This window comes from Primulina huaijiensis, chromosome 5, assembly GCF_012295235.1.
Source record: "Primulina huaijiensis isolate GDHJ02 chromosome 5, ASM1229523v2, whole genome shotgun sequence".
NCBI lineage: Eukaryota > Viridiplantae > Streptophyta > Magnoliopsida > Lamiales > Gesneriaceae > Primulina > Primulina huaijiensis.
The window spans coordinates 19,424,541-19,441,718 of record NC_133310.1 but is presented as its reverse complement, the minus strand read 5'-3'; the positions used below and the strand labels follow the sequence as shown (position 1 = coordinate 19,441,718).

The 17,178-nt window shown below is 32.5% G+C and overlaps 1 protein-coding gene across 3 annotated transcripts; it reads right to left on the bottom strand.

Moving 5' to 3' along the window:
- Window positions 1–8,512: 8,512 nt before the first annotated feature.
- Window positions 8,513–15,821, bottom strand: LOC140976861 (wings apart-like protein 2). Of its 3 annotated transcripts, XM_073441243.1 has the most exons (13): window positions 15,584–15,821; window positions 14,561–15,500; window positions 13,358–13,457; window positions 12,886–13,225; window positions 12,048–12,160; window positions 11,664–11,786; window positions 11,452–11,545; window positions 10,650–11,284; window positions 10,136–10,413; window positions 9,866–10,013; window positions 9,288–9,385; window positions 9,088–9,169; window positions 8,513–8,620 (listed from the first exon to the last, which is right to left on the bottom strand). In XM_073441243.1, exons 2-13 carry the CDS (start codon window positions 15,496–15,498, stop codon window positions 8,537–8,539), a joined length of 3,033 nt encoding a protein of 1,010 aa, XP_073297344.1. In that variant the 5' UTR covers window positions 15,499–15,500; window positions 15,584–15,821; the 3' UTR covers window positions 8,513–8,536. The 3 variants fall into 3 exon arrangements, with proteins under 3 accessions (XP_073297344.1, XP_073297343.1, XP_073297345.1); XM_073441242.1 differs by having other exon boundaries at window positions 14,561–15,816; XM_073441244.1 differs by lacking the exons at window positions 8,513–8,620; window positions 9,088–9,169 and having other exon boundaries at window positions 9,820–10,013; window positions 14,561–15,818.
- Window positions 15,822–17,178: the final 1,357 nt, after the last annotated feature.

Here is a 17,178-nt window from a genome sequence, read left to right as displayed (position 1 = left end):
ATAAAAATAGATATTTTTTAAAATATTTTGATTACAATGGGTAAAGCTTTTAGTATAATTTCTTAAAATGGGATCAAAAAACAATTTACGGATTAAATTTTAAGTAAGAAATCTCCACAGCGTCATGCAAGAAAAATTTGGAGATTCGACTCTCCGTAAATATATTTTTTGAAAAATAACATCCTTAGTATATGTTTTTGCCTCGAAATCGGTCAATAATTTAAGTATTTAAAGGTTAAATTTCAAAGTAACCGGCTTGGTGACTAACCTCGTACGTGCATGTTGTTGTGCGTCTCGAGCACAATGTCATGTGCACCCTTGAGTGCACAAGGTATTTTGGAAATTTTATGCATAGAGCCATGCATCTGTGATGTATTTCCTGCCCGAATACATGACACGGGCACTCCGATATTCATTGGGCGGGGTTTCGTAAGGTGCATGACGATGTGCGTGGTTCCGTGCATTGCGATCGTGAATTTGGGAGCCAGGTTACTATGATGGTGCATGGATAATTACTAACCCTCAAAATTTATCTGGTGACCCAAAGATTTACCATGTATTATTTTTGCGGGTTTTTTTTTTAAATATTATAAATTAATAAAACCATTGTCAAAATGTGTCAAACTGTAAAAGATTGTAAAACTAGTACAATCCGGAACTTACTATCCCGGATTCACAATTTTTAAAAAAAAAAAACAAAAGAAAAAGAAAGTGGAAGTGCCAGACTGGCAAGAATCCGTGTCCAATCCGTGTGTCCGGATTTTAACTTTTTTAATTTTTTTAAAAAAAAATAAAAGGGAGATCGACGACTGTTTGTGCAAAACCGTCGCTATTTGCGACGGTTTAAACAAAAACCGTCGCTATTTGCGACCGTTTACCCAAAAATCGTCGCTAAGGCACGGATTCATAAAATTCGTAATAGACTGTCACGTATGTCTTCTCTTCCTTTAAGTAGAAATGCGGGTCTTCTCTTCCTTTAAGTAGAAATGTGGGTATTCTTTTCATCATCGCCGAAAATAATTGTTCCTCACATTCATTCATTCTCACAACTTAATTCTTTCATCCGTTTTATATGAGCAAAATCCATCTTTTCTACTTCGATCATATATTAGTATTATTTGTTGATTTTATCATCTATTTCATTTGAAGAGATACGAAGAGGTAATGTTTAATTTCGTTGATAATATTATAATTATATATTAAGAAGTATTTTTTTGTGTAATTTTTTTTATAATATTTGTTATTTATTTCAGATATCAGCATCGTCCGTTGATATTATTACAAATTCCGTATAATTACGTCTGAGAAGGTAATTTAATTAATTTTTTTAATATTTTGTTTGTATTATTTATATTATATTAATGTAATTATAATTTTGTTCACTACCATTATATGATGAAGTATAATTTAGTTAAATATTATATTTTTAATATTAATCACGATATTAAAAAATATTTTGAATATTAAAAAAATAATAAATATGATTTTTTTATTTTTGAAAATATTTCAAGGTTAGTATTTTTAATATAAATAATTTAATTAAATATAAGAATGAGTTAATATTAGTGTACTTAATACTAATGAAATTATAAAGTATTTTGTTACGTTTTAAAAAAAAATTATATATGAAATAATGTTTAGTTTAATATAAGTAAATTATATTAATTTTTATTGTCAAATTAATTTGTGTGGTTATATACAAAACAATTTTGAAAAATATGTAATAAAATTGCACCGAGTATTTGGCGAATTCATCAGTTCTTCAGCTCAAGCTTTCGGCATTCTTCTTGTGCAGCATTTTTTTCTTCAATCCGTGGTATTTTTTTGTTAGTTATAAAGAATTCGTGATTCTCCTCCCTTTATAAATTGCGTCGATCGTGTGATTATCCGAATTCCTAATTTGATTTGATAGTTTTCTGTCGAATATCAGAATTTTAGAGAATTGTGTCACGTCCTCTTCAGTGCTTTCATCAGTAATCATATTATTTAGGCAATGGTCTAGCAAAGCGGTCAGATAAAGATGTGCACCTTTAATCTGAGAAGATGTGGGCGTAAAACCCAACCAAGTAGCGCAGCACTCTTGTAAGGTATGTTTGTTGTACGCGGTATCTACCCCAGTGATGGGAATGCCATCAATATTCAACCCCCAAATAAGGGCAACGTCCAGCAGGGTGATTGTTGCCTCGCCCACGGTAAGGTGAAATGTGTGTGTCTCACGACGCCATCTCTCAACAATGGCTGTAAGCACATGATTATCATAATATTTAATAGGACCACACTGAATGACACCATAGAAGCCCATGCTTGCAAGACATAGGCGGACACGGAGGTGAATCCCAGCATTAAGCAATCTCCAAAGACATTTGTCAGACCGACGTGGCGGAATTAGTGCATCCATGTTCTCGGCGTTGATATTATTTGATATGTGTCTATTACGCAAATACAACACATTCTCCGTATTTTCAGCCATCTTGCAAACAAAAAATCATTACTTAACAAATATTATATTTTTTACCAACAAAATTTAACTACATATTTTAAATTAAACGAAATTTATTTGAAATTTCTGGCTCGAAAAAAGAAAACGTATTTGTTGATGACAAATTCGTAATAAAACTAATTACTGTATATTAAATAATTTATTTAAAAAACAATAATACTTCATAATATGTAACATTTAATTATAATAAATACATTCGTAATAATATACTTATAATAAATATATTATTAATAAGAATAAGGACAATTCTTACCTAATCCAGGAGATTTACTACATGTTATAAAATAATATATATGTGCCATTTTTTTTAATTTTACTATTAATTTTAGTTTTGTTATTAGCTAATTCCTGTCACTAATAATTATTTTAGCCACTAGATCATTTTTTCTCAAAATATATCACTCATTAACATAAATCAAAAAGTATATAAAAAACAAATTGAGAATAAGTTTTAAAATTTCACGTAATTTTAACCTCCGTAATTTATAATACAATTAATATTATAATTATACATATACTATACATAAAATTTCACGTAAATATAAAGTCCGTAATTTATATACATATTCTAATTCCAATAAAACAATTAATATTATAATTATTGTAATTAAATTAAATATAGTTATTATTATTATTACTTAAAACTACTAGGATTAAATTAAGTATAGTTTTTATTATTATATCACGTAAATATAATTATTGTAAATATAATTATTATAATTATTGTAAATATAATTATTGTAATATTATATCACGCAAATATAATTATTGTAATTATTGTAATTGTTGTAGATATAATATTATATCAAGTAAATATAATTATTGTAATTAATATAAGTATAGTTATTAAATATTGTAAATATTGTAGATATAAGATTATATCACGTAAATTAAATATAACTATTGTAATTAGTGTTGATATAATATTATATCACGTAAATATAATTATTGTAAATATAATTATTATAATTATTGTAAATATAATTATTGTAATATTATATCACGCAAATATAATTATTGTAATTATTGTAATTGTTGTAGATATAATATTATATCAAGTAAATATAATTATTGTAATTAATATAAGTATAGTTATTAAATATTGTAAATATTGTAGATATAAGATTATATCACGTAAATTAAATATAACTATTGTAATTAGTGTTGATATAATATTATATCACGTAAATATAATTATTATAATTAAATTAAGTATAATTATTATTATTCCAAAAATTCTAAATTACAGTATTATAATTCCAATAATACAATTAATATTATAACTATTGTTACTACTTAAAACTTAAAACTGGTATAATGAACGAACAATATAAAATATACTAAACAAAAAAATATTGTTACCTCTTAATATTCTGAAAAATGCAGAAGACTTACGCTAACAATTAAAGGAAAAGTCTGAAGACTGGTGTTGGAAAGAATGTTCGATGCTCGGTGATCGAAAGAAATAATTTTGCTCCTAAGTTGCTCGGCTTCGGTGATAAAATGAAGAGCATCACCGCTTTTAAATAGGCAGAAGACCAGAAGGTCACGGGTTCACGGATATTGAATCCGTGATTATCTGCCACGGACTCAGAATCCGTGGCAGACTGTCACGGATATTTTGAATCCGTGCCTTAGCGACGGTTCTTGGTAAAACCGTCGCCAATAGCGACGGATTTTGGTAAAACAGTCGCCAATAGCGACGGTTTTGCATAATCAATCGCCGATATATGGACAGACACGGATTCTTAGAATCCGTGCCAGTCTGGCACGGATTCTCTTTTTTTTTTAAAAAAAAATAATAAAAATTTTGAATCCGGGACAGTAAGTCCCGGATTGTTCTAGTTTTACAAACTTTTACCACTTCTCACATTTTACAATGGTTTTATTAATTTATAATATTTTAAAAAAAAACCGTATTTTTGCACTCCTCCAAAATTTTATAGATGATCCTGGCTCCAATATTGGTGCAACACTACAAATCCGTTGCCGTAGGTCATTTAAAACTGTTGTAATTGACAGTGTTGTTGAAAGTGCGTATAACGACAATGGTTTAAAACCGTTGTCGTAGCTATCATAAAACCGTCGCTAATTCATAAACTGTCGCTAAATAGCGACAGTTTATCATAAATTGTCGCTAATTTTAGTGACAGGTTAGCGATAGCTTAGTCAAAACATGTCGCTAATTTTAACGACGGTTTAGACATAATCCGTCGCTAATATTTTCAGTAAAATAAAAAATTACTTTTATAATGGAATAAATCTACCAAAAAAACATACAATCTGACTAGATGTGAAGAGATGTGGAGGAAAAATGGACTGATACGGATATTTATAGAAAATTTGCGATGATTTTTTGTATTAACGATGGTTAAAAAAAAACCGTCGCTTATAGCAACGGTTGTATTATAAACCGTCGCTATTAACGACGTTTTGTTTTAAACCATCTCTATTTTAAAAATTGCAACGGGTTTAGTAAAACCGTCGCAATTTTTAAAATAGCGATGGTTTAAAAACCGTCGCTATTAACGAGTAGCGACGGTTTCTTTTTAAATCGTAGTAAAACCGTCGCAATGTTTAAAATAGCGACGGTTCAAAAAATGTCGCTATTAGCGAGTAGCGACGGTTTCTTTTTAAACCGTTGCTATTTTTAAAATCGCAACGGTTTTATTATTCTCTAAAACCGCCGCTAATTAACAACGGTTCTCTAAAACCGTTGTCGTTTCTCCAAAAAAAACACGCTAATCAATAACAGTTAGCTAAAACCATTGTCGTTTGTCCAAAAAACACGCTAATCCACAACGATTTTTTTTAAAACCGTTGTTAAAAGTAAAAACACAACGGTTTTCCAATAAAACCATTGTCTTTTGAGTATTGTTGAAGGCATATTTTCTTGTAGTGCAACCAACCCAAAATGGAATATCTGAAAAAAAATGAAGAACATTTTTTTTAAAAAAAAAAAAACAAATTAGGAGGAAAATTATCTATCCTAGAGTCTGAGCCTGTCAATATTTATAGGAACAAAAAATTGAGCATGTTCCAAACGATCCATTTATGGAAAAAGTAAAAATATTGATTTTGCATTTGCATGACCAAACTTCCAAGTTCCAACATATGCTTGTAGCCAGCTACAATTGTTTTCCCAGACATTTCTGTTCCATTAAAATACACTGAATTGGTACAAAACTACACATGAAAATCCTACAACTGTCAAATGAAATTTTATCTGTTTTCCTAGTAACAGGGCAACAGCAGCCGTCCGGTTGAGTCCGTGAGGTTCGTCTCACCGCACAACTGACGAAGATGAATTACACAGCACACAAGAACTCGACATCATGTGTTGTATGATACTTCCTTCTTCAACCTTAAATCCTCTACTCTGCTTATTCCAGAGATGAACTGCATAGGTTTGGCCGTAAATTTGCTTCAGTTTTCCAAGCAACCAATTTGAGTGACTCGCATTTCTTGGAAGACAAATATATAGGCTACCGATCCTACTCCAATCCACCGGATAAAACGCCATGGGTGGCAAAAACTGTGACGCTGTATTCAAGCCTACCACTCAGCCTCGAGACGACCCTCGAAACTAGATAAAGGTCCATAGTGACCCCATTTGTTCCCATCGAATGTGAGCGCGAATTCATCGATGAATTTGTAGAGAAGAGGATGGCCTTTATCAAATATCATCACGGCATTGTTTAGTCTTCTCCATTGGCCTGTTGCAAGATCCACACTCTGTGCTCCAATTTCATTTTTTAACTCCCTAAAACTCTTCAAAACTATGATATCCGTGTCCAAGTAAATCCCTACAAATCTATACAACAATCCCAGTCTCAGTAAATTTGAAAGGTATTGGCCTAGAGAAACCTCTCCGGTTCACATGCAATTAATTATAAAATAATATAATTTAATTTAAATTTAGAAGAAAGTCATCTAATTTTAAATTTTAATTAAGGATATGTCTATTATCATATTCATCATGTACAATTTGACATTTCTTTTAAACTATTTAAGTTTGAAGATATTAAGGAGATACGATAATAGAAAATTTATCAACGACTAGACATAATTTTTTTGTACGTTTAAATTTACCAGAATGCCAAATAAAAAAAAATTATATATATTTTTGATGAAAAACTGATCCAAATATTTTAAAAAAACCCTTAAGATTTAATTTTTTGGTTACAATACCACATATTCCAAAACTTGAATGTTCAGTCTTCGGTATATATATGTACTAATAATTACATATAAAAAATGAACGAATTGTCCTAATAATTAAATAGATACTTAAATATTTATTTAAAGATATAAATATCCAAACAACATATGCCTGTTGCTACACTTTTTTGTTTATCAAGCATAGTTTTTTTTTGTTAGATAGTTCACGTGTAATTATTAAATTTTTATTATTATTGTAATAATTTTGTTTTGTAATGTTCTTTTATGATAATAATTTTTAATTTAGTAGGTAGTAATATTGTTCGTTGATTTTGTTATCAATTTCGTACGAACGCGTTTTAAAAAGTAATGTTATTATTATTTTTTATATAATTTAAATTATTTTTCATATTTAATGTTGTTATTATTGTGAGAAAATCAAAATATATTATTCAAAGAATTGTTAATTGTATGAGATAAATTAGTATTTTTAAAAATTATTTAATTGTGAATATTTTTTTGGGAGAATGAGATAGTGTATAGTTAGAATTGATGATACTCATTTTAAAATGTAATAAGCATTTGTATGTTAAGATCGATAGATTGATTACAAGGGGTTGAACAAACAATCTCACAAAATTCTCAAATTAATTCGGTTGGGTTATCAATAGCGAATTGTAATTCTTGTCAGTTGGGTTCAACAAACCAGTGCAGAAATAATTGTTTATGGATGTTATTTGAAAAACTCTAACGTCATTTTTTCTTCCACTTAAGAAAGATTTCATTAGAAGATTTTGATGATTACAACAATTTGCAATAACACAGTTCAGTACTGCTCATATCTGGCCTACTCAAACTCCTAACTATATCACAACTCTATCAATATGATAAGTAAGACTCTTACTGTCAGTTATATGTATTTTAGAACAAAATACACTTAGCACAAATGATCATCAATGATCGAATATGAATAATTAAGTGTGATGAAATAAACTCTTAATATGTTAAGCTCTGAAAACTTTTGATTGTAAAATACACAAAATAGACAATGCTTGATTGTAGATAGTGGATTGTAATATCTGGATGTTCACTGACAAATCTATTTATATGATTCCATCCAACGGTCGGCTTTTTAAATTTGATAATTGTTTCATTCGTCATTTCTGACATATTGTACATGCCGATAATGTGCATGAACACTAGCATACCAATAGTTCAAAAAGGTCAAGGTAGGAAATATTTTATTCGATATATCAATTGGACTCTGATTCTTGAAGAATGTTCTAGAAATAATCTCAGAGAATGTTTGCTGAAAATGTCTGATTGATTCAATCATATAGAATAATCAGCGACATTCGATAATCAGTTAGCTTTTGATAATCAGTTATGTTCAAGCTCAGTTGCCTTACAGTTCAGTTTGGTTGGGAAGATATTTACACATGAATATTCATTTTTCCCACTATGAATTCAGTCTGACTTGGCTGTCATAAATGTTCACACTCAATCAGTAGTCTTGTGTTAAATCACATAAACTTTATGGATCAAAAAATAACTATGACAAAGACACATAAATGAATATGAATAATTAACTATTATAAACAGATCTAGACAGAAATTGTTAAATTTTTTCAATTGTTCGTATACAATCATATCAGTCTCCATCATCATGTAAAATAGCCAACTGCCGGACCACAGAAATACATAAGATGACCACAAGAGACCCGATAAATATAAAAAACCGAACCAACAAAGAACTAGGATACCCCTGTGGTTAGATCGCAACTCAATGCAAAATCACGATCGCAGACACTCTACAGCGAAACCGAGGGAATACTACGGCGACTCTGTTCATTGTCTTGGCAATTTTGAGAGCTCTCAATGAATCCTGCATGATTCAATAACTTCCAGCACGGCAGTGTGCGTTTCCGGTGAAATCATGTTCAACGTCAGATGAAATTCCTAGGCAAAATTAAATGATTCATTCAAAATGCTATCCATCATTCAAAACATAATTCAATTCAGTGTATTTGGTAATTGTAACAGCTATAACAACCAATGTTGCCCAGGCACAGACACGATACTGCAAACAATTTAAGACACAACACTGCAAGAACAAGGTTATACACACAAACGTGTAGGTAATACATGCAAAAAACATGTAAATTGTTGGAAGTGAAAATAAGAAAATCGATAATATCGAGTAAATATAATAAGCCAACAAATTATGGATATACTTATAAATTATCCTGTATATATATTTCTCAAGTATTGAAACTGACTCAAATCCTTGGTGTATCCAACAGACTCGGATCAAATTTTAGGAATATCCATAAATCAAAGCCATAAATGAGCATACTTGCGGAAAAAAATTATACTGGTGCATGCATCATGCTTTACCAAAGGTGAGCTACATAAAAAATGCTTACCACAAATCTCTCCAACACTGGAACAAGTACTGACAGGTTCTGCTTGGGGAGACATTTAGCAATGGAGTTCCGCGTGCACTTACTGGAAGTCATGAATATGATTAAATTAATGAATCAGAAACGTGCCCATTACATACACACACACACACACATCTATACACATGTTATATGTAACACAAGGGCTTTGACTGCATTCTAACCTTTCTTTTGAAAGGAATGCAAGAAGAAGAGCAGCATAAGCTTCTACAATCATCTTTTCAGCTTCCTTTTCCCCCTGTAATATGGAATCTTCATCCTCCTGCATCAAACAAACTTATTATTCAGTTTCTAAAATCATTAGCAAACATGAATCTGTGGCATCTCCCTAAAAGTCAGAACAATGAGAGTAGCTATAAGGTTAAATAAGTTGTTGCAAGGATGATCATAAGCAATATGGTGTTTGCGTAATTAGGCCAACAAATCAGGGAGTCGTCAACAAAATTTAACCAAAAATTTAATCGACCTCAACATGCATTCAGATTCATGAACTTTGTACAAGCATATTCCTCTTGAGAAAGACACCACACATAAGCTCCCACTTAGTTATCTGTTAAGTTCAATAAGTAATAATAAAGTTGTGAGACCATTCAATCATTTGCCATTGTTTCAACTTTCAGCTTCCTCGAAATCTCTTTCCTCAGGGTAAACAACAATAAAGCAAACAATTCCAGAATGCAAATTTATGAGCCATACTATCCCATTAGGCATTAAGATAGCAGAACAAAAAAGGTTTCCGCACCAATGACAAACATTTTTCCTCTCCAGCAGCCTCACCATCCCCTTGGTTAGCCAAAAAAATTGAGCATAGAAGCGAGATCACATCCCTTCTATTCACTACATTGCCTTCCAGGTGGGGTAATGAAACACTAGCAGCTGCAAGCCGAGCTCTGGAATCAAATAAAGTAGTTTAATTTCTTAAGTGTACATAAACAAAATTTACGAGGGCCAAAATAGTACTGCCACTTGATAAACGTCAACGACGAAAACTGACAGGTGACAAAACTACTACCTATTGCAGCTATCCTTCTCTACCAAATTCACAAGCAAACCTAAAATAGCCACAAGAAAGTCCAACTCTTGATCAGATAAACTTGGGTTACTCTGGAGATCAATCATCGGACTTGATCTAGGTGACAAACTACTCTCTCTCAGATCATCACTTTGTGGCGAAGGCAAGGTGAATGATGAGAAATGATCAGCAATCAGCGAAGATAATATTTCCAGTCCACCGGAGTTTGCAATTTGTAGACAACCCTCAGGGTTATCATTGGTCAAGTTCATAAGAACCTGGAAAAGTCAACGATATCATTTAACCTCAATAGTTTCCCCAAAGATGATGCAGACACCGAACAGAGAAAAATAGAAGGCTCATATAATGATCATCAAGAACAACCGAATAAATCATAGACGTTCCTGTCATTTTCATGAGAATTTGTCATTGTAAGCTATATAAGAAGCCATGGAAGTGACCTTTAGAAGAGATGAGGTAAAGGGATTTCACAAACGTCACATATTAAAACTACCTTGACGGCAGTGAGAAGACAATCTGCTAGAAGGATGGACATCTCTTCATCAACCGTTGAAGAACAAGAGGCCTCCTGATTATCACGATTTTCTGTGTTGCTAGACTCTTGCTGGCTCAACACTAGTAGGGAGCAACTCCCATCTTTAAGTGGTCTCATGGTTGGCCTACTTTCTTGTGAGTGAGATTTAATTAACCTTCCGGATAATAAATCCCACTTTGAGGGTTCAAAGTCATCCTCATCAAATGCAAAAGGATCTAGGCTGTCATCCATAGCTCCAATGTTAGTACCCATGAGTAGGGTCTTTCCACTGCCAAATTCCATTTCTGAATCAAAACATCTCACACTAGAAACAGTGTTTGAGTTCCCGAATGATCCACTGCATGACCCTGCTTTTGAAGATTCTACTCTCATCTTGAGCAATAGAGGATCAGATGAAACCTGAGTAGGTTCCAGACAAGACTTGAAAGATTCTGGTTGACCACAAATCAGGAATTGATTGTGTTGTGATGCATTGAAACTTTTCTGAGAAATAGTCCATTCCATGCTACAACCAGATTGACTGCTTCCGTTGGAAGTATCAGACAACTTTTTATCAAAAGAACTGTCAGGGAAACTTCTGAATAAGGAAATGCCTGGGGAACAATGCACCATTGCTAGATATCAGAAATGAAATCAAATTTTGAGCTTTGACAAAAACAAGAACAGACCAAGGTAGTCAACAAACTAAAGCCAGTGACAACAAAAAATTACAAGGGACATAAGATCGATATCACAGGTCGTCAATATACAGAAAAGATACCTGAGATAATCTTAATGAAGCTCAGAATGAGCTTTGTGAAAGAATTTGGAGTTTGTTGACCATCATATTTTCCTTTCATCCCAAGCAAGTGGCACTAAATTTACAGATAAATCCCAATATGGAAAATTGCCAATTAGTAATTTAATATAACAAGGTAATAAGTTCAAGTAAAATAGAAAGGCATGCGGAGTGTTTGACACAAAATATAGAACCTGATTATCTTTGCTAAGAAATGTAGCATTTTCCATGATTTTTAGACATTTCAAAAGCAATACTAGACTTTCTTGTCCCATAGTATCTTTTGAATCTGGTGCATAAGTCTGCTCCAACCATTCCTGTATGTGATGAGCATTAAGTAACATAGCGCAAAAATATCTCTGAACACTATAAACATATCAAATGGCTCATAAGAATCTAAAATATATGTAAAGACTAGTCAGAAATGGCAAGCGCCATTTCATCGACAATAGGTAATAAATATTTTTCATGATATCAAGGAGACATCATTTCAACTGTCAAGACTGAGCAGCATCTATCAGTCAATGTATTGTCCGCCATATAATAAAACCAAGAAAAAACAGTATACAGGCCCATACCTCCATAACAAAATGATTTTTCCTTGCCTCTTCAAACACAGCATCAAGTCCTCCATATTCTCTCAAATTTTCCTTGAAGTTACCAACAGTTTTTCGTACAGCGCCAGAGCTGTCTAACAAATTTGAAAAAGCACAGATAAATTGTATGATACTAACATACTAATGCCAAAATTTCAGGGTAGAAATCACCAAGGAGAAATATACATTTTCTCAGTTATCAAGAGAGTGCATCGATTGAATAACAAGCAAGCAATTAAGAAGAAAACTTACAAAGAAAACATAAGCAATTTGAGAATTGAGAAAATATTATGCAACCAAAAGTAAAAAGCAATATACTAGATAATGTGCAACTAAAAGACACAAGACAACCAAGAGAGACTGTTGCAGTATGCACTATTCTCACTAATAAAGGTTTTACACAGTGAAATCAAAAGCCATCGTTTGCCATCAGGTAAGTAAATTAGAGAAAACAAGGTTGCGATAAAAAAAACTAGCCGAGAATATCATAAAAAATGCTATCAGAGGTCAAGCAAAAAAAGGACAAAGAATCCAAGTATCTGTGGGCTCGGGAATATTTTCCAAAGATATTGATTACAGGATTTCTGAGTGATTCTTCAAAAGGAGAGATGCAAACTCCTTAGGATTTGAATACGCTACAACAGGTAATTAAAACTCCGACGAGTTATATGTGACATAATCAACCACCTAATCTATATAAAATTGAAAGTTGAAACAATTTAGACAGTCATTGGTCATCCTATCCAACAAAATAAAACCTTGAAAGTAAATAAACAAAAAGCCGACGTCACTTTTAATTGCAGCAGTAAGTGATTTAAACCTTCAATAGAGACAGCAGATAAGCAAGCTTTCTCCATTGTAAGTAAACTAATCCATTTGGGATTCAACTCGGGCTTTTCTGTTCCATTATCACAATCACCCCCTGGCTTTATTTCCTTGCGATTGATAAGCATCTCACGAACCTTGAGTGATATTGCAGCAACACTGGAATCCGTTCCCTTGGCTGAATTTTGTAAGAAACCAGTATTCTTGCACATGCCTAGAAGCTTGCTACCAATGCTTGGTGCATTTTCTTTGCCAGTATTAGATGAAATTGGTTTCAACAATTTTAACAGAAAGCGAATGCAATTTGGTGAATCCAGTAGATCATCATTTTGACCCTGATATCGCATGAATTTGAAAACAAATAATAATTTAGAGGTTACAGTGAAAGTAATGCTTATATGGTAGCAAATTATAACGCCGACAAATAAAGTAAATTCAGGCTACGACATAAAATCGAAATCACTCACATCACTAGTCAGAATGTAAAATAAAGCAGCAGCAGCAAGGTTGCTGGGAGGGTCGTCAAAGCTGAGTCCCAATACAGCATCTATGATTGTTTTGGCCATTCTAAGAAATATAACAAAAGTAACAGGTTGGCCGTCAACAAATCAGTAAAAAGTTCCCCAAAATGAGAAAATTTTCAGAACTCTCACTACAATCATTCTTTACGGATAGTAATGGTGCACAAGATTTCAATTTTTTCAATATCATTTGGAAAATACCTATTCCGTCTAAGATTCAAATATTCTCGTGGATGGCAATCCTTGCAAAATTACCGACGTCCGAGATGATGCAAAAGAGATATCCTAATTGTGCTCTTTGTCCCAACTGGTGTGTGTTGTGTCGTAAGGATGTGGAAACACAAGATCATTTGTTTATTCATTGCAAGTTCACTCATGCATTGTGGGCTAAGGCTTTGGAAGAAATGAGACTGGTTTGGGTTGTGCCGAAAACAACTCAAGATTTGTTTAGTACAGATCTTGGACATATGCTCGGCAAAAGAGGAAAAATTTTCTGGAGAGTTGTGATCCATGGAATTAGTTGGGCAGTTTGGTTAGAGAGAAATAGAAGAATTTTTGAAGAATTGGAAGATAACACGGAAGAATGTTGGGAAAAAATCAAGCTCACAATAGCAAACTGGATCGGAGCGGATAAACTATTTCAGGGATTGTCTATATTTGATATTCTACGAGATTGGTCGTATGTGTATTGTTAAAAATTAATGAGCTACTATTTCGTGGAAGTGGACCACTAGTCCACTGCTTGTAATGTAAAATTCTAAAATTAATAATATGGTTATGTTTCTTATAAAAAAAAAAAGAGCACTACAAAGGTAGCAAAAAAAATCAAATGCATCATTTGACATAGCATATGATCTCGGCTTCCTATTGCAATCAAAGGCAAGATTCCTGTTTTGGTTTCTTTCAGTTACTTGAACTTTTTCCGATATGATAAAGGCCCAAAACTTTAGACTTGTATCATGAGTATGGCAGTTAGAAAAACGGAAAGAGACATATGAAAAATCTATAAATTTTCTTTTTATCCAGTATCTTTTCCTTTAAAACATACATACCATATTAATACAAATTAGACAAAAAAGTTCGAAATATATAGCAATTGAATATGTACATCGATATAATGATAGCTTTTCTAAAATGAAGGAAAAATACCCATGAATCCTTAAAAGCCTCCGTTGTTGTGCCGCTCCACAAACGGATAACAATGACAGAAGACTTGCCCTCCTAACAGTCACCTGCTGTCCCTTTGTCAATCCATCCAATGCAAAATTCACCTCATCCATGTGTTCCATCATCTCCCCAAACTCCTGAGTCTCCATCAATGTACTGGTGACACCTACATCGCCTGATACCAACTCCTTGATTTTCATCTGATTCTTATTTTTTTCCTTCTGTGAGAACACATTTTCCTTCTTCCTCTTCTTGATGGGTTTCCTAGAAACCTCGTCAAATTTCCAGGGATCACCATCAGCTTTGCACTTTCTTGGCAGTGAAATCCCCAATTCACTCAATTCCTGAGAGGAATTTAACCCATATGAATCATAATCAACGTTCTTGGACTTCTCTGGTTCCCAAAACTCACCGTCTGAAATCTCAAACACCTTATTCTCCCCGCCCTTCCTCTGGGGTATCTCCAGAGATGAATCAAAGCCGTGTGGATCCGAATTGATTTTCTTGACCTTCTTTGGTTTCCGGAAACCCCCATCAGAAAACTCCAAAATCCCATCTTCTCCCCCATACCCATAGCTCGGAATTGCAAATTCTCTCGAATCTTGGGACGAACTTGAACCGTAAGTCTCCAAATCAACGTCAAACAACTTCACTTTCTTCGGTTTCCACAACCCCCCATCAAAATCCCCATCCTTTACTGAGGGCAAAATCGTCGATTTCCTCGTCTCCTGGGATGAATTGAAACCGTAAGGATCGGACCAGTTACAGCGAGCTGAGTCCTGGGACGACAAGTTGAAATTGTAAACATCTTGGGAGAATTCTTGGGAAGGAGAATCGGAGACGACGTCGGATAGGCTATTGGCCCCGGAATAGCTCCTGGTCAAGTCTCTACTCCGGCGACCGTACTTCCTAACGATCATGCCTATGTTTATTGAAACCGAGAATGACAATGCAACGACTGCAGATAGAATCAACAAAAGAACAGGTGGTTTTATTGGGCAAAACCTGAAAGAAAATTAGGGCTTCTTCTCTCGTTCAGATGTGGGCTTCGTCTCGGTTTTGCATCAAGCTCGGGTCTGAAGATTTGAAATTACAACTAGGGTTGCATGATAATATCGAAGCAGGAGAAGGATTCGAGCAATGCAAGCATCCAATTTGATTTTAAAAGATTTAACACTCACTGAAGAACCCAATTGAGATCCTATCCGTGCCTGTTATCTTACTCAAGTATTATTGGTTCTTGTCCTTTGATTCATCCACCCATCTTACATAATGTTGTTTTAGGAGTAAATCTTTGCGCTCAAATTTAAATTTATATTCAGTTTTTATCTGAAAAATTATGTATTTGTATTATCTGATTCACAATAAAAATGTATTTCTACTCATTGAGTCCACATATAATTTTTCGGCTGAAAAATCGACACCAGACGTTAAAAATATGGTACTCATATATTAATATTGTTATTAATGATACATTTGTCTTTTTTGATGAAAATCGATACAAAACATTGATAATATAGTACTAATATATGATATTTAAGTATAAATTATTTCATGTCTGATATTAATATATGATTTTTTAGTACTCAAACATGTAAAGTAAATTTTAATATTAAGAAGTTGTTCTAATTTATATTTAAAATCTTAATTTTGTACCAAATCTAAAATAGATTGTACTTGAATATCATATATTAGCATCAAATTTTCAAAATTTTGTACATATTATTATCTTAAAAGACAAATATGTCACAAAAACCAATATTTCTATGTATGTTTGGGTACTAAAAATGATAGGGTACTCACTCATTCCCAAGTCCCAACAAAGATGCTTCCATCTATCCACAAGCCCAAATACTTCCTAAATTATTATTATTATTATTATTAGTAGAGTGGGTTTCATATGAGACCGTCTCACGGATCTTAATATGTGAGACGAGTCAACCCTATCCATATTCACAATATAAAGTAATACTCTTAGCATAAAAAGTAATATTTTTTCATGGATGACCCAAATAAGAGATCCGTCTCACAAATACGACCCGTGAGACCGTCTCACACGAGTTTTTATCTTATTATTATTATTATTTTGGAAAAGCCTAAATTATTATCTTAATCTGAACGAGGTAAATGAGTGGGTACAAATTTGATGGAATCAAACTATGCATGTTACGACTTGATTGGAACATAATGGAAATCAAACCAACTTGATAGCATATTGAATTATCAAATTGGATATATAATCCAATCCAAAACTGAGTCAAAACAAAACTGAGTTACACCAAATTTTAGTCGACTATCGAGTGAATTAGAAATGGGTGGAACCGGAATGAGATTAGATTGAAATTAATTTTTTTTTTTTATCTTCAATCATATATATATATAATTAATCTTTTGATAATTTATTTTATCATATCTTATTTTATTATATTATTTATTTATCTACTGATTATTCATCTTATATCATTCAAATAATTAATTATTTATCTTATATCAATCAAATCATTGAATTTAAATTACAATATTACTTTTAATAAATAATATTTTTAATATTTTATTAATTATTAAAAGGCAAAATGATAATTTACCATTTTATCACAAAT